General features: G+C 43.1%; 1 protein-coding gene across 3 annotated transcripts in view; it reads left to right on the forward strand.

The window, feature by feature from the left end:
- Nucleotides 1-19,178, forward strand: part of Sh3rf3 (SH3 domain containing ring finger 3) — a 358,300-nt gene that overhangs the window by 310,729 nt on the left and 28,393 nt on the right. For all 3 annotated transcript variants that reach the window (XM_069988660.1, XM_069988662.1, XM_069988661.1), the window contains exon 8: nucleotides 9,711-10,030. In XM_069988660.1, coding sequence (XP_069844761.1) covers nucleotides 9,711-10,030 — 320 coding nt within the window. The remainder of the gene's footprint in view (nucleotides 1-9,710; nucleotides 10,031-19,178) is intronic.

The following is a 19,178-nucleotide window of genomic DNA, read 5'->3' on the forward strand; positions in this document are numbered from 1 at the left end:
AGAAAGAAAGAAAGAAAAAAAAAGAAAGAAAGAGAAAGGAAGGAAGGAAGGAAGGGAGAGAAAGAAAAGGCCACTTTGCTCCTCGGATGGTATGGGATGAAAGGCATGGTGAATGGAAAGGCATGGAGAAAGTAAACTGACCTTGCCTGGAAGCTTAGCATCATGCTAAGCAACTTAGCAACTGCTGAAGCTTGACTGGCAGGATGCTCCAGGAAGCCCATGTAACATGACTTTCCAAAACCACAGAGGAAGCTACACTACTGCAGTACCGCCAACGTAACCCAGAACAGGAAGATAAAGACCAGAATTTCCTATCCCTGTCTTTGCAGGAACATTCGTTTCCTCAGGAGGCCATTTAAAAGATAAAATTAATTCATTGGGGCAACAAAAGTGTAGTCCTTTTCAGACTGGTCAGGCAGAAAGTGATCCAGTAGAAGTTTTCAGAAAAACAGTTTCATAAGTATGAAAAATTGAGACCATATTGACATAGCAGAAACTATGCTTATCCTGAGACACCGCAATGGGACAAACAGTTGGGAGGAAAGATTATGGTCTACTCATTTACCCATGAGATTTAACAGTGCATGTTTGTATGCTGATGGGTTCAGATTTCTGTGAAGCAGGAAAGATTGGTGAGCTCTTGCAGAAAAGTCTAATTTAACCGTGAGAGCTTTATAGTCTAGTTCATCACAGTTGGCATGCCTGTTAACTAGACATGACATTGGCTCTGATCTCAGGCTCTAACCAATCTTTAGGGAGGGTGATATCAGGCCAGCAGAGGACTGAAGGTGCTGCTGGTGGAGGTAGAGTCTGTTTGGGGCACCTGGGGAGGAAGGCTAGCAAGTGGGTAAGTAGTCTTAGAAGAATTCCCAGAATGGGCTCTCAGTAACTCAGGCAGGAGAATGATGAATAATGTGTGTGTGTGTGTGTGTGTGTGTGTGTCTGTGTGTGTGTCTGTGTGTGTGTCTGTGTGTCTGTGTGTGTGTCTGTGTGTGTGTCTGTGTGTCTGTGTGTGTGTCTGTGTGTGTGTCTGTGTGTCTGTGTTTGAAGCAAGAGAAGGGAATAGTCAAAAAAACAGAAGTGAGAGAGTAGGATTTTCCCTAACTGGCTTCACATACTATTCTCCTCCCCTGTCCACAGTTGGCTTTTAGTCACTCCAGGTACCCATAGTCAGTGAGCAGGGTGAGCACTATGTACTACACAAGAAGAGAAACAGGGAAGTGAGAGGAGAGATGGGAAGAGAGGCACATTTACATAAGTCTTACCATAATATATTATTATAATTGTGTATTTGATTATTATTTACAGTGGTTAATCTCACTATGCCTAGTTTACAAATTAAAATGTAAACCAGATGTTGGGGGAGTTGGTTTATGCTACATGAAGAACCATGTTTAGACCTGTGAGAGTTGTGTTGGCTGCTGTAGATGATCTGGAATAATTTCCTTTCATGGGACTTATACCACACTTGATGAATCTTGCTGCCCATCCCCACACCACCCCCACCCATGGTAGAAGGCAACACTGAATGTCCAACCTTCCTGGTAAAGAAAGAACCGCATGGCCCAACTCAGGGAACAGATGCTCCTGTCTAAGCTTCTTTTTAGAAAATATAGGGAGCTGTGTGAGTGTCATTTGAAGTTAGAAGGAATGATGCAAACATCCAGCTGTCTAGCAGATGCAGGATGAACTACTGGTAAATTCATGGCTGTGTCTATGACCAACAGAGGTGGGACTGGCAACAGTCATCTGGGCACTACCCTGATTGTCCCGCCACTTAAGACCAACGCTATGAAGCCAGATATCCTATAGGTGCTAACTAGTCTTTTATAAATACCTTTCTTGTTCAAGTTAGCCGAGAATGAAGTCTTTGTTTCTGCAACCCCTACCTGGGAGGCCATCCAGGTACAGTTGTCTGTGTTATACAAGTTATCTGCAGCTATTATGAGGTTGCAGATTACTGGTCCCAGGTGACTGGTTGCAATTACAGACTGGTCAGAAGCATACCAAGATGCTGGCTGTTTTTGCCCCCTGGAGCATAGGACTAAATTACTCATGGTTATAAGTCTATCATTCATGAAAGGCTGAGCAGTCCCGCTATTCCTGGTGAGTGAACTTTCTGGCACAGTACCTTGCCGTTATCTATGCAAAAGAGCCAGCGTAATGGCCTTTCCCTGCCAAGCCTCGCTAGAAACGTTCTCAATTCCAAAAGAAAATGGAGCTCTGCCAGTCATTTCTCCTTTATCCAATAACAAAGCAATACCAAAAGAAATTGGCATGGCTGGGGGCAGTACAACATTGTGTTCTAGTCATCCATCACCATAATAACCATGATGGTGTGACTAGCATTCTCTTCCATCAGTTTCATTTTACATATGGGGAGAGTGGAATACATGATGGTTAAACAGACCCCCTAGTGCTTCACAACCTTAATGCTTGTCCCCACACTATTGCCCTCAGCTCGGTTAAAGAATGGCTCCTACTGAGGCACATCAATAAATTAAATGCTCCTAGGTTCCCACAGCATTTTCCACTTCATTCTGTATTTAGAGAGAAAAGCACTGTTGACAGTACAAGTAATGGATTGTTCGCTGCAGTGATTGCCTATTTCAGTAGACCCCAGCTTTGTGTTGGGAGACATTTCAACAATGTTCTCATCTCCAGACAAAGTCAGGCAGCTTGACTAAAACTAAATTGCACTGGCCATAGCATTCAATATGATTTGTTCTACTTGATTAATGTAACTCTCTTGTCCAAGAGCAGAGCACCCCCTGTAAAGTACTCGTGCCTTTTATACATTCATGCCAGATCTTAGCAGTAGCAAAAGCCCCATGCAGCCATCTATTGACCAGCAAAAATAGATAGATCGATCGATCAATAGATAGATAATAGCACCCTAGAAAGAGTTAGATACACGCACAGTGGCCTGCATGGAGCTAGAAATATACTGACACCAAGGCAGGCCCATTTCTACCCCAATTAGAGAAAAGGACAAGAAACAAATTTCTACCATAGACTTGAAAAGACTCTTCTACAGGTATAGGTATAGGTAGGGTATTCAGTAACCTCAAGAGAGCATGAGGAAACAAGGAGGAGGCAAAGATGCTTGATAAGAAATGTACTTGTTATCTTGCCCATGTAATTGTAATCCCTCTGCACAATAAGCTCCTCTCACAATAAAAAAGAGAGAGAGAGAGAGAGAGCATGAGGAAAGATGATTAATCAGACCTGAGAGGAGAGTTGGAGAAGGGATGGGAAAAGCTGTGAAGAGAATTTTCAAGAAGAGGTGATAAGGCCTGGAATGCTAAAGGGCAAACAGAAGCTATCTAAACAAACAGAGTAGGGAAGTGTTTGAGGCAGAGGAACTAGCAAGGGTATGGCAATGTGGTAGTGAAAAGGACTCCATTTCTGACCGCAAAATTTTAGTTCATTCTATGTGGCTGGAACAGAGGTGTAGAGAACAGTCCAGTGTGCAGATGACAGTTTCTCTCTGGAGACATATTTTACTGTCAATCTGAAGGATAAGTGGAATTCAGCTTGTACTGGCTGCCAGGTAGAAGGAAAAAGGATATTTCAGGCTGAGGAAATGAGAAACCCTTTGGCCAACAGAGGCCTGCTGGATTTGGAGAGAGCATTGTGGAAGGCCCAAGAAAGACTAGAGGAAGTCAGGTATGTAGGGGAAGGTCATAACGGTTCTTTTACGCCATGTCAAGAAGTTTAAGTTTTTGTCCTAAGGGCAGTGGGACCCATTAAAGGGTTTTAAATTGTAGATACGATCCGATTTCTGTGGTTGAAAAATCAAGCAGATTCTTGTTTATGACTAAATTGTGATCCTGAGGGTAGAATTTACCCTCCACTTGAAATAATGATTGATACAAGCAAATAAATACATAAAGTGGCAGTTTTGAGACACTAAGCATTAAACAGCCAAGAGAAATGGGTAGACTAGGGCACAGCAGAAATGATAGAGAATTTGTGGGGCAGAGGAATAGAGAGGAGAAATCTGCCTGGTTTTAAAACTGCATTGAGCTAAGAACTCATCAGCATATGCATGTAAGCAAAATCCCAAAGCCAGGACAAGAAGGAAAGAAAGGATTAGTGCTAACAGTGCCCAGAATACACACAGGCTGGAAATAACTACTTTTCCCACCAGCCATACTAGAAGAAATTCCAAATTTATAAGGAATTGAGCAATTGGCACTAAAGGACCTAGCTTCAATGGTTGACTGAGCACAGCTCCAGGTCCATCTAAGAATCTTAAAAGCAAGCCTCAAAAGGCTCAGACTGCTTCCAATTAGTTTAACTATGCCCCAGAACAAAGCTTAGGAATATTTATAGGAGTACAAAAATATCTAGCCCTTAACATGAAAATCACCATGTTTGGTATCCAAGAACAAATGACTAGGTATACAAAGGAGCAGGAAGATATGGCTCCAAAGAAGACCCAAATCAATCCATCAAAACTTGCTCATAGTATTGTAATTACATTCCATATATTCACAAAATTAAGTAGAGATTGGAAACTATTGACAAGACCCAAATCAAACTTCTAGAATAAAAACTGTGATAGTTGACATCAAGATACATTGGTTGGAATGATCGAATAAGTATTACTAAAGAAAAAAATACTAGTGAATGTGAAGGTATAGTAATAGAAACTATGAAAAATGAAAACAAAGGTTAAAAAATTAAATGAACAGCGCAACAGTGAAAAGTGGTATTATTTTGATTGTCTCAATAATCGCATAATTGAAACCACCAAAGTAGGGGAAAAAGAGGTTCTTAAAAATAATTTTAAAGAAGTAATGACTACAAGTGTTCTAAATTTGATTAAAATTATGTAGTCATGGATCAAAGACAGCCCTGAAACCCCAGGCAAAAGAAACATGGATGAAACAACAGCATAGATAAGTCATAACCAAATTGTTGAAAATCTATGATTAAAAAAAAGAAAGTAGTGGGGAGGAGTGACAATAGATTTCTTGTCAAGAATACTTTGAGTAAGAAACCAATAGAATAATGAAGTGCTAAAAGGAATATGCTAGGCATTGGTGGTTCATACCTATAATCCTAGCTACTCAGGAGGCTGAGTTCTGAGAATCACTGTTGGAAGCCAGCCCAGGTAGATAAAATAGGCAATTTCAAAGTAGTGAAGTGTCAGTTCATTAAGAGAACATCATAACAATCCTAAATATGTCCCAAATAACAGAACTTCAAAGAACAAAAACACTTGCAGATAAAGCAGGGAGAAATAGACAAATCCATACTTGTAACCAGAGATTTCAATATTTCTCTCAATAGTCTATCAACAATCAGTAAAAGTATAGGACCTTGATCATGTTGTACTGTACTCTGAGCCATCATACTGAAAGCTCAAAATGTTTGAAAGGATTCAGATTACACAAACTACATCCCCTGACCATGGTGGCATTGGACTAGAAATTAATGACAAATAATTACCAATATTTGAAGTATTCAAGCATTGAAAACTAAGTAACATACTTCAAAATAATCCATGGGCCAAAGAAGAAATGAAAAGCAGATTAGAAAGCACTTTGAGCTGAATGAAATGAAAGCATAGCATATCAAAAACCATGGAATGCTATTGATACAGTCCTTGAGGAGAAATTTATAGCAATGAACACTAAAGTAGAAAACAAAGAGATGATATTAATGGCTTGTTGTTTTACCTGAAGAAACTAGAATAATAAGAGCAAAGGTACCAAAAGGAGAAAATAAAAGTAGAAGTGCAGAAATCAGGAAAATAGGAAAATAGCAGAATAAAGATGAGACCAGAAAGTAGTCCTTTGGGAAGATCAATAATAAAATTGATAAACCTTTAACAAGATAGACAAAACATAAGGGGAAAAGTTATACATTAATAATGGAAGTGATATTGATATCACCATACTGTAGAAGATAACAAAGGATTTTTTAATGTTTCTGGTGAATAAATCAACGAAGCAGATGAAAGGGAGATATTAAATAATCCTTACAGACAAAAATAAGACTTACTCAGCAAGGAATAGTTCTAATAGGTCTATAACTACTAAAGAAATTGAGTTACTCAAAAATAAACACCAAAAAATTAATATATAGACATATGGATTAAGTAAACAGTTGTTAAAATAATAAATACAGGGAGGATTGGGGGGAGTATGGGGGGAGGGAGGGAAGATGGGAAGGGATGGGAAGGGGAAACAAAGGAGGAGGCTACAATGCTTGATAAGAAATGTACTCATTATCTTGCCCATGTAATTGTAACCCCTCTGTACAGTATTTTCACAATAAAAAAGGAAAAAAAGAATAAATACACATAGTCAGTAAATGAATGAAGAACTGTTCAATATCCTTAATCATAAAGGAAATACAAATCAAAATGTTACTGAGATTTCATCTCACCCCTAGCCAAAATAGCTATTAACAACAAAACAACAACAAATGCTGGAAATAATCAGGAAAAGTGACCCTTGTATACTGGAGGGAAAGTAAATTATTGTATCCATTATGGAAATCAGAATGCAGATTCCTTTACAACAATAAACAATAAAACTACCAGGCTCTGATGGAGAGCTAGCAGTATTAGCTGACTTCTATCTCCTGGAGAAAATGGACTTCCAAGAGTAGCAGGGAAACAGCTGGGAGTACCAGTTCTAGAAGCTGCAGTTTCTTCCAGAGATGTTCAGTACCAACCATTGCCTGGAGTGTGAAAGAGAAAAACATGATCCTTGCCTGAGAACCAAACCTCATGCTTCCCCTACAGGACTGGACTTGATTCTGAGAGCACACTCAGAGGCCAAGCAGAAGACCAAAACTTGACCTCCAGACCCAGGGGAAAGATGAAGGGCAACAGTGTTAAGACCCTCAGCATCAAAAGGGAGCTAGCATACTAGATTTCAAAGTACAGGAAGGATACTACCACATAAAGACAGCCAGTAAGCCTAAGAAATCAACAAAAGACAGAGACAAATTCTAGAAATATCTAGAAATAAATGTTTAAGACCTTATAAGACAAAAATGGATGAATAATAACCACTCCAAAAAGTAAATACAGGTTGCTAAAAGTGTGGTGGGGGGGGCACATTGAATGTCCATGAATCAGAAATAGCTGGATGGGAAAAAAGGTCAAGGTGAAATTTAGGAGAAGAAAATCATTTATAAGAGGGCATAGCTGAAGATGGGATTAATAACACTGGATATCTGTACAGAGTAATCTATTCAGATCACCAAGCAGAAGTGAAAAATAGGAAGTGTAAACATTAAAGATAAATTGATGAACCCCATTTAATTCTAGCAAGAGTTTTGAAAATAGAAAACAGCAGATGGGAGAGAGAAAAAGTTCAAAGGCATAACCACTGAGATCTCTCCAGAAGTGAATGAGTTCCGCATGACCCCAAGTACCAAGGACAGAGCAGGAAACTGAGTGTGGACTGATGCCATGGCTTCGTAGCATAGCTATAGTTTGCACACTGATGCTTGAAAGACCAGTGGAAAGGAAAGAGACTGTGAAATAATGCTTTTCCAACCAGCCTTTACCTGTTGGTCGGATTTGTCAAAGAACAAGCAGTCTGGTTAGGCATCACAAATGCATAGTATCATTAGTGGTATGGTAGTCTAGGAAGGCACAGCCTGGGAACGCAGGATGTGGGAAATCAATGATAAATCCCACAGAAGACCATGGGATTCTGGAATTCTGCCAGGGCACACAATAAGCTGTCCTCTCATGGCGCTTTTACTTCTCTACAGTTTCAATTGTGTGAAAAGTGTAATGATGTTCAAGCGGGGGGGTCTTCCTCTTTCACATAATCACTCATTTACTCAAAACTGTGCTGAGCACTTTCCTATATTCCAGAGGCATGGGATGCATTTAATTAGTGATTTGATGGTCCATGATCCTACCCTCCTGGAGTTTGTGTGGTAGTGGGGGCTAGACCATGTAAAATTAATCAACATATAATAAACAGATAAATTAGCCAGACTATTAAGAGACACTGCCTCAGGAGAGAAGAAAGCTAGAGTGAGAAGTAGAGGTTGCAGAGAGCAGGTTTCTCTAGACAGTCTTTTTAGATGGTGGCAGATGGGGCCCGAGCTTAGTGAAATTCCCAGAGAATCTCTGCTAGCTTCTAGGGGAATGTGTAGACTATGGGACATGCATGTTGTCACCAGTCTCTGAGGTAAGAGGGCCAGTTGATGCACCAGGAAGCCACAGTGGCTGAAGGGAGAGTAGACAATGAAAGCTACAGATATGATATGATGGTGGACTCAGAACTTTGTGGAACAACATCTTAGCTTCTTTCTGCATTAGGTTTATTTCACCTTCTTTTCTTCCTTCATTTCTTCCTTCCTTCCTTCCTTTCTTCCTTCCTTCCTTCCTTCCTTCCTTCCTTCCTTCCTTCTTCTTCCTTTCTTTCTTTCTTTCTTTCTTTCTTTCTTTCTTTCTTTCTTTCTTTCTTTCTTTCTTTCTTTCTTTCTCTCTTTCTCCTTCCTTCCTTCCTTCCTTCCCTCTTTTTTTTGACAGGACTAGAGTATTAACTCAGGGCCTCATGTTCATTTGGCTTGCTTGCTCACAAGTAGCATTCTACTACTGGAATGATGCCTGCAGCCTAGCTTTCTGCTTGTTAATTAGAGGTGGTATTTCTCAGACTGTTCTGCCAGTGGTTGAGTTTAAACTGTGGGTCTCTGGATCCCAGCCTCCTGAGTAGCTAGCATTGTAAGCATGAGTCACACTGCTTATGTTGGGTTTAGCAAGGGTGACACAGTGGCCACACAGAAGCTGTGAGGGTGATCTATGTAGAGCCCTTGGACAGGAAAATGTTGAGTAGCCCTGAAGACTGAGTTTCTGAGGCTGAGTGCAGTGGCTCTTGCCTGGTTGGTATTATTTCCATTCCAGGGCTGATGGGGCTGGGGTGAAGGAGAGTTCATCTGCAGGGCAGAGGCACATAAATTATCCAAGAAGCTGATGACCCAGTAAGGGATTATGGGGTGATGGAAGGACCCTAGAGGCTTCATTGATTGGCATAATTGTATGACCTGCTCCTCCTATTAGATGTTGGGTCATGTATTGTGGGCAGGCTCCAACACTAAGTCCAAAACTTCAAATAATTGCCCTTAAATCATAATTGAGACAGTTTAAAAAATTTCACCTGGTAGACAGGGCCACTTAGTTCTTCCTACTCTGCTCTGAGAAGAAGGGCAACTCACAGATAGAGGACTGCGGTGTGCAGCAGCTTCCTGCTCTATGAACACTGCTAGGATTCACAAGTACATTCTATAGTCAAGACATTTGAGGAGGGGGAGCTGGGGATATTTTCCTTTATGTTGTGTGTGCTTGATTCTATCCTCAGAAAACAGGAATGCCACAAACCCGGGTAGTACATAATAATCACAATTTGATCTATACGTCTTTTGTCAGAAAAATGCAAAAATCGCCATGCTGAGGCTCTTGACATAAGGAACCGTCCCTGCTTGGGTCAGCCCAGCCCAGGTCATGGGGCATTATCCTCCATTGACTGCTGTTCTCATCTGTATACAGTTGGGAGCCAGTTCCTCAAAAATCAATCACAAGCACAAATAGGAACAGGACTGATGTCAATATGTAGTACTTGATTTAGAGGGAACTTTGTCTTTCCTGGAAAGTAGGCTTGGGGGGATGTGGCGCGGTAGAGGCATAATACGGTTCACATTAACATTTCAGTCCTTCATCTCTCTAGCCACCCACCCCTCAGCCCAGGCCCAGGATCGACCAACTGCTACCGTGTCACCTCTGCGTACTCAAAACTCTCCATCCCGCTTGTCTGCCACCAGCCTCAGGCCCCACTCCATGGTGTCCCCACAGCACAGCCAGCAGCCTCCGATGCAGATGTGCCCCCGGCCGGCTATCCCCCTCACATCTGCAGCATCAGCCATCACCCCTCCCAATGTCAATGCTGCCAACCTCAATGGGGAAGCTGCCGGGGGACCCATCAGCAGCCTGTGTGCACCCAGCCCCACCAGCGCAGGGTGCAAGTCAGAGGACAAGAAGAATGAAAAGGTAAATGTCCATCCTAGTCCCTGGGCTGGCCAGCGTTTGCTTTGGGGAGGTGGGTTGTTGTGATCTTTTGGCACAGATGCCAGTGGTGTTTTACACAATTGAGACTTGAGTATGAACACTGAGGTCTTGTCTGAGGTCAAGCCTAGGTGCACCATGCTTCTGATAGAAATGAAAGCCAGCCTCAAGGTTCTTCCAGTGCCAAAAGAAGCCCCCTGCGGTTCTCATGGCCAATAAGAAAATGATGTTCCCCCTCCTCAACACATCTTCATTCTTTGGCTGGAAAATTATCATAAATCATTGAAAATAATTGGGTTAAAATAAGATTGTTATGGCTGTAGGCCAGGATACTATAGTAATAAATATATAAATCTGTATGGACATAGTGAGAATAGCACCCCTCCTTCATTTGTGTCATTCTTGTACAATCCACAACCTGTTCAACCATATGGGTCAGGCCTATTTCCTAAGAAGTAATGAGAAAGACAAGAGGAAGCCAACTTCACAGTCTATGTGAACAGCATTTTCAGTTTTCCTTTTAGCTATAAAAGAAAGAAATTGGGCTGATTTCATTAAAGAAATCTGAGCCAATGAGCTGGCCCCATTAGCTAGCTAACTAGAGGCTGGATTAGTCAGAATTAGAATCCACTTTTCATAATGAGTGTTATCCTGAAGAAATATACACAACAAATGTAATTAAATTTTTCTAGTAGCCACGTATTTTAAAAATTAATTAATAGTCAAATGAAAAGGTGAAATTATTTTAATAGTGTATTCTATTAAATGTGATATTCTCATATACTTTTGTTTGAACATGTAATCTGTATGAAAATTAGTTGTATAAGGAAGGTATTCAAGGCTTTGTTCACATTGTCTTCAAAATTTACTTTGAAACTGATAGGTAACAGTGGCTCACAGTTGTAATTCTGGCTACTTAGAAGGCTGAGACTGAGGATCGCTTTTTGAAGCCAGCCTGGGCAGGAAAGTTTGTGAGACACCTTTCTCCAATACACTACTCAAAAAAAGCCAAAAATGGAGCTGTGGCTCAAGTGTAGAGTGCTAACCTTGGACAAAAGATCCTCAGCAACAGTGCCCAGGCCTTGGGTTCAAGCCCTGATATCAGTGCGTGCACTTGCACACACACACACACACACACACACACACACACACACACGCACACACACACACACACACACACACCTGTGAAATTTAGTAATCTGTGTCTCGCTCTGGATAGGGAACCTCTGATCAGCTGTCATTCATTGTTGGTTTCCCATACTCTGGGATACTTCTTCTAAAGATTTCCCATGTAAAATCAGTTTGGCCCTCATGTGTTGGCCAAAGTTTTCCCGAGCACCTACCTGAATTTCAGACACATTCAAGTGAGATTAGTGCTGACCCTCTGGCCCTCTAGAAGCCATGCCTCTCTGGAGACCACAGGTGGGCTCACCCCAGTTCTCAAAAGGAGCCTGGTGTACCAAGCCATGAGCAAGCTTTCTTCAAGGACCTCCAGGTGGCACTGGGTCCTCAGTACCTCTTGCTGCTTCTGTCCAAGCTTCTGGGGAGGAAGAAGCATTTACAAGGCTGGAAAAGCTGTGCTTCCCTGGTGAAACTCGTGTTTACTGGGGACTAACCCCATCAGATATAGAGGGCAGTGACTACTTGGTATTGTATCTCCATGTCTGTTTGAAAATTACTTCGTCTTGGAGGTTTCTCTTTCACTGGGGGGCCAGGTTTACCCCCTGCTAACCACCCTCCTACACCAGCAAGAGGCAGTAGACTCTATGTTCACTGGGAGGCCTCTTGGCACCCTGCTTACATGAAGCAGCCTTCTCCTCCTCTGACTTTCCCCAAGCTTCCTGTCAACAGAAATGCCCAGACCAACAATGTTCCAGGTCCAGCAAGCCCGGGGCCTGGCACACTGAGCAGCCATGGGGTGCTGGTTACACTAAGGGGCCAGCCATGGAGTGTCCAGGTAGAAGGTGAACTGGACTATATGAAGCTGGATGGGCATGTGCCCAGAAGCTCAGAAAACTCTAAGACAGGAGCACATGGTTCTTCCAAATGTTGTGTTTGCCTTTTCATTCTCACCTTTCAAACAAACAAACAAGCAAAAATCACACTGGTCTACAAAAACACCTGTGAGTGCTTTTCCCCTTCTGTGCTCCCAGGTGAGTTTTTCCTAATTTGCAGCAAAGTACAAAGCATCCGCAGTTGCCATTTGTAGCAGAAGAGCTGAGGCCAAGGTGGTTAAATCCCATAAATTTGTGTGATCTGCCAGAAGCAGGTGCAGGAGAAGAGTCAAGTGGGGATGGGTGGAGGTGAGACTTGGTGCCAGTGCCTACTGTTGGCCCATGACCACAAACAGGCAAACTTCACTAACTTTGGGCATATTTCAGCTGGTTTCATACCTACTATGGGGTAGCCCCATCTTAGATGTGGCAATTCTTTTTAAAGCACGTGGCACTACTCTCCAGGCTGAATTGTCTGCAGGAAAAGACAGTACATTTCTAGATCTGCTGTCCATTGAGACCCTACAGCACCCCAGTGCTTGTAAGGTTTCATAGTACTGAGCCTTCATGAAATTCAGTCCAGGGATTTCCAAGCATGTGCAAGAGGAAAGGTTATGATTGAGGGAGCTGTGTGCACCAAGGAGCATGCTGTAGTATCCTTGGGTATGGGGTGGGTAAAATGTTCCACGCCCACTCACTCTATGTTGGGTGTCTGTGGTAGAGGTCCCTGGAGGCCAGTCCTAGGAGACTCGTTAGTGAGGATTGGACCTTTCAGCCTTGAAAGGGCGAGAGGCATGTCATGTAGAGGCAGCCCTACCTGATTTGGCATGGTGTGGAAGCCTTCAGAGAAACTCAGATGTGCTGACAGGGGAGAAATTCATCCTGCCATCTGTCAAGTATACTGACAGTGTAGAAATTCTTCGTACCATCTGTCCTGAGACAGAGCTTGCCTTGAAACCTGGTATCTGTAAGCCTGTATAAGAATCTCTCTAGCTTGTTTCCCCCAGATTCCCACCTATCTGGTCTCACCTGCTGTTCGGTGGCCAGATCACCACTTTCAGCTATAGCGACTTTTCCTAGAGAGCTGCTCACTTCTCCTAGCATCCGTCAGGTCAATGGTGGCCCTCCTGGCCATTGGAGATTAAGCCTGAGACTTCTGATGGGCCACAAATGGGGATAGTTCTGACACAGTGATTTGCTCAGAACTTTGAGGCCACCAGTGATTCTTCCAACACTCAAGTTTAGCTGGACTGACCAGGATTTGTCCCCAAGAAGGACAAATCTATGTAGAATGAACTGGGTAGAGTAAGAGGCCTCAGAGGGATATCATTGAGTCTGCCCATTTGGAAGAGACCCCTGAAAGTTACTACTGAATGCAGAAGCTGCCTGAGTCCCTTTGTAGTTCCTGATTTGGAGAGATTGGAGGCATAACAGAGCATGAATCTGACCCCAGGGTGTGGATACTGAGGGTGGGAGTCATGGTCTTCAGAAGTCACAGTGAGTGGATATTATTGGTACTCACAACTTGGAAGAAAGGTCTGAATACAATTTTTGGAATAACCTCTGTGCTACTCACAAATTAAAAACTAGAATCAAATCTGCTAGGCATTTTAAGAAGAAAGTCTATAGCATTTTCACTTAAACTGTAAATCTTGTACTTGGAGCAACCAGAGGTGACAGTTTTCTGGTTTTGAGACCTCACAGACACCCAGGCACAGATAGCACTGGTTTCCCTGGGGAAAAGTCATCTGATGAGAGGCAGATTGTGCTTGCCCAAGGCAGCAGGCAGAGCCCTGACACCTAACTGAAAGTCACTCAGTCATTTACTTATTGTAATGATGACTTACATGTGCAGAATTCGAGTGCTCAGTTCACCTGCCTCAAGAAAGGCAGAATCAGTCCAGAGAGCTGGTAAATTCAATAGTAGAGACTGACAGGCCTGGCACAGAATTAGAAGGTCACCAAGAAAATGTCCAGTCAGTACAGGACACATGAGGCTTCCCAGCTACAGGGGAGACCTGATGGAGGGACAGCCAAAGAACAGGCCAGAGATGAATCTGACCTCCTTTTTGTCATAAACTCTTCCTATTGCATTAGCCGTACTCCTGTGCCCCACTTTGCCAGAGCTCTGTTACTGGGTGCCTTTGGTGTCAGTGTTCCTATAATGCACTTATACTGTCTTAGGACCTCTACATTGGCATTCTTCAAATTATGGGCTTCAAAATGACCATGCCAAAAAATGACCATGCCAGTGGATTTCATGCAATATTTGCATTTGTATTGGGAGCATGGCTAGAATAAGATAGATTAGAATGGTTCAGCACATTGAGTACATGGTAGGCACCAGTATACAGCAGGGACTATTGCTGGTGCTGTGGTTACGTGTGCTGAATCTTTAGTTTAGTGAAGATTAGTCCCATGGCCCCTGGTTGAACAGCCCCTAAAGAGTATCACGCTCATGTAAAGCATCTTTCATATAAACTAAAAGAGGTGAAAAACTTTTGCTCATAGATTCTTGCTCCCAGGACTTCTGAGAAATTCTTTATTCTATGGGCCAGGAGAAGATTTTCTGCTAATGGTTATGACTGTTTCAGTTTCACAGAATTAGAGAATACTGAATGTTGTGAGAGCCTCTAAGATCTTTTCATTACACTCCAGGTTTTCTATGATGCTCTTGAGGTGGAGAAACACAGACACTTGCCCAGGATCACTCAACATCAACAGCAGAGCTAGCACAAAGACTGGTTTCTCCAGTCCTGTGTTATATATGGGCTGTCTCAGTGTTCTGGCTGTGGTGGTTCTGGAGTATTTGGCTTTACAGAATCAAGGTGTAAGACCTCAGTTCCGTATGAGACTCAGCTTGACAGGAAAGCACTAGCCATGTGTGTGTATGAGCGAATTGCTAAGGTCTTGGGAAACTGGACTGGTTGAAGGGAACAGGCTGCTTGTCACAGCAGCAGAGAGGACCAGCCTCCAGCAGGGACCTACAGGCAATAGTTGCAGATGCACTTGCTGTTCATTATCTATGCTTCCTCTACCCTTTGGCTTCCTGTAACCAGAATAGTATGATGTCATATTAATACTACTCAAAATCTATGAGTTCAAGTTGAATATTACATGAAAAGGGGATGAGAGAGGGAAAAAGTCAAAAGATATTGCTTAATGTACCCACACGTATCAATAGCAAACAAGGGAGGAAATACTCATGGTAAGTCTTCATATCTGAATGTGCAGCTACCTTCTATTGCCATCATGTATTCTCTGCGAAGCACCTCAGTCAGTCAGTTACCTGTTGGGATGGGTTGACCTGCATCATCATTCCAGATTATACATACATTAGGTTGTTGTAGTTCCCTGCTGGTGCTATCATAGGGCATCATAATCCTAAGGGATTGCCAGCTTGCCAATCTGTACTAAAGAATATCTTCCAATTTCCCCTTGGTACTTGGAACCAGTTATGCCAGTCATCACAGTCATTCCTTCCTAGACCTAGTCTCCATGTGGCCAAAACAGTTCAAACTGGACGTCTGGTGGAGCTGTAGACTTGGGAGAAGAAATTTTCCTCTTGACACTCAGACCTCAAGCAGAGTATGCCACTGTAGAAACAAGAAGCTAATGTTGTTCTAGTAGGTTGCTAATGTAATGATGAGTAGTACCACGCCCATTTCCATGCCTAATTAGCTCCATAGTGCTGGCTGTGAGAGAAATAGCTTTATGTGTTAGGTGCATTCTGAGCATAGGCAATCGTCTGGAGAATCTTGCTTCATCTTTGCAAGGAGCATCACTGCCCTGGCATTCCTTCAATCCAGCTGCTTCAAAAGTGGGACCAGTGACTTTAGTCACATCTTTGACTGTGTAATGAAATCCTTTGGCAAAAACCATGCCTGTGAACACCATTGTGCTGGAGAAGACATTAAGAGTCCTCGGATGGCAGTTTGGGCAGAAGCACATATATAGGAAAGGCAAGTACTTATCCAGAGTAGATGTCTATCCAGTGGCAAAATATGGCTCTTCTATGGCATAGGAGTGGTCCAATGAAGTCTTCTTGCCACCAGGTTACTGGCTAGTCACCCCAGATAATGGTGCCTTATCAGGGACTCAGTGTTGATTTCTGCTGCTGACATGTTGGTCCCTCTGCTGTGGCTACAGTCAGGGCAGCCTTGATGAGTAGAAGCCCATGTTGCTCAACCCAGGCACCACCTCCTTCCCATCCACTAGGGCCTCTGACAAGGCTGGATGGGAAGAGAAGCTGTCTTGATAGAATAGGTTATCCTGTCCACTTCATTATTAAAGTCCTGGCTGAGATCATCCTTTTCTGAGAATTTATATGGGCCACAAGTATCTGTTATCCACATATCATATTCCAAGCTTCCCTGTCAACAGTTCCCCAATTGTGTTACTTCCAAGTCTCTGATTGAGTCATTGACTACAGCCCTCTGATCATGTAGTGGCACATCTGGCCATGGCCCTTCCAAGCAGAGCACACAGCCAGGAGCATTGTCCACATACAGTTCTTCCTGTCTGGAAGCTTTCCCTGAACCACCGTCCTCAGGGAAGTAGCTACCCACTTCTGAGTGGTGTCCATGCAGTGTCTCTATTAGTAGGCCAGGCCTATCTTTTCTTCCTCTGTTGTTTGGTCAGAGGGAATTTTCCCAGATGGCATAGGTGTGGGGAGAAGGAAGGTCATTGTAGCAGGAGAGGGAACCATAGACATTACTTCCTATGTAGATTCTTCATGCTCACAGGACCTACCTGTGTCTGATCTGTGATACCACAGCTTTTTGATGTTGATTTGTGTTGCAGTGCACGTCCAACTGTGTGGTTTGGTGGGTTGGAGAACTCCCACTTTGTGGTAGGTGATCAGGTCACATGATACCTGTGGCCCATGAAACAAGGCTCAGTCAAAAGCCAAAAATCTATGTCTGACAAAGAGGGTGGTATACAAAAGACTATCAGGTAATGTCCTGGAATTCTAAGGGCTGGAGATGCAATTCACCTATGTGCTGATTCTTAAAGTACCTCCATCTAAAGGGTTCCCATGGCCCTAGCAGCATAGCAGCTGCCATGGTAAGATGGTAGAGCATTCATTCTGGGCCCCTCTCAAAATGAGTAGGTGTTTGACTCAATCTCAATTGGTAAATGGATCCGAGTAGCACACTCAGGTGAGAAATACATTGTTTCTGAAATCCAAAGAGGTCCATAGGTTGTGTTGTAGGAGAAAGCAGATATGACAACTTCTCCATTACCTCAGAATAGTCTCTGCCCGCATCACAGAACACTAGGGGTATCATAAGGTGGAAAGCCACTGGTCTGTGGTCAGATGGAATCCCCACTCTTTGACATACGTCTCTCCAGAGAATAGAGCATTTCCACTTCACAGCTCATGGCATCACTTTTTACAAGCTAGGGATCCAGAGGAGGGAAAGTTCCAAGACCCTTGCAAGCTCAGCTTTGACACAGGACTAGAGAGTGGAAACCTCTTAGAGCTAGGAGAGAGAAGGAAAATTGCTGGCCTCATCAGCTACCAGTGAGCTGCTGGCTGGAGTCTCTACTAACTAAACACATCTTTCCCTTGTTGATCACTGTATACCCAAGACTAGAAGTGTCATGCATTAATTTTCTTAAGATGAAACCACATCTGCTACCACAACTGCATTTGTTGATCACACCTGGTTAAGATTACAATAATCCTCTGCCATATCTAAGTCCACTCGTTTTATATACAGGGAAAATAGGCTAATTGAGTATGGGGTGGGACCCGGCACCCTACTCCCTCAAGTCCATGATGACACTAATTTCAGCAATCCCTCCAGAAACAGAAGTGTGTTGCTTTTGGCTTACTGTTTTTATGGGAGAGGCAGTTCTGCAGGTGACACTTGGCCATTGCTGTTGTCACAGCTCTTACTGCACAGGTCAGGGCCCAGCCTTGAGATACTAAAATGACTGCTGAATATATCTGTGCTAACTCTTCATACAAAGCTGGAGGATAAGCCGGGGTGGGCTTGGGAGCACTCTGGACTCACTATGAGGACTAGTCACCTTATCACTGCTGGGCCACAGTGATGTTTCAGGTCTTCTGACATCAGTGTCAGGTCAGAGCCAATGCCCAGCACTCATTAAAAATTCTATTGTTTCCTTTCCCCAGTGTATAGTTACATGGTAGAGCTGCTGGGATGATTAACAGTCTAAATTTGGGGCATGGTCCTTGGGTCCTTTCTCAAGAGGACTTGCCTCTCATACATTTGAAATGTCTGAATCTACAAACTGGCTGATCTGAAATTGACTGAGCCTCTGTTTTTATGATTCAGCTTAGAATTCTGTTCCTTAGAATTCTGTTTACGCAGATCAGGCAGAAATATAGTGGTGTGCCCATCCCTTTCCCTTTCCCTTCTGAAAATGCCACGGCCGACTGGCCAATAACATTCATCTGTGTGGATCATACTGTCCTGATTTGATTTCTGGTTTTGCTTGGCTGTCTATTATGGCAACTGTGTCATCTTGTCTTTGGCAATTTAGTGCCACCCTTCACCCTGCCTCATCTTGGGATGCTCACAAACCCACCTGTAAGGGCTAGCCTTCATTGAAGAATGAACATTGAGCTGTTCAGTGATACTGGAGCCCCCTCACATACTGTGACTCACAGTTGTGGTAAAGAATTGTCACTGGAAGTTTTTGAAGTGGGAGAAAATGTGAATCATGTCAAATTTCTGATTATTGTGCAACTTGGCAACTGTAGGTATTTTGGAAACAATTGGGGAAGAAACTGTCCATTTCGCAAGGCTTATTAAGGAAAGGGTATTCAGTTGTTTCCAGTGCAATCAAGCCATCTAGACCACTTGACACAGTAGGGAGACACAGCTTCAGATGTTTCTATTAAGAAAATACTAAGATCATTGAGAAAGACACCCCTACTGTCAGAGAGGGATGCCAGGAGTTGTCCATTTGTCAATATGGATGACTTGTTTCTAGCCAGAACTCTAGTTCTCCACTGGTTCAGAGGGCTGGAAACTGGCTCATTTCAGGTCTCTGGGGGCTTCAAATGAGACTGATGTGTCAGGAAGTGCATGTGTGAAGAGAAGCTCCAGCTAAGATCACCAGGGGAAGATGCAGATACCCTCTGCCACACAACTCATGGTTAC

Source organism: Dipodomys merriami, unplaced genomic scaffold, assembly GCF_024711535.1.
Source record: "Dipodomys merriami isolate MVZ:Mamm:240054 unplaced genomic scaffold, mDipMer1.0.p SCAF_36, whole genome shotgun sequence".
Classification (NCBI taxonomy): Eukaryota; Metazoa; Chordata; class Mammalia; order Rodentia; family Heteromyidae; genus Dipodomys; species Dipodomys merriami.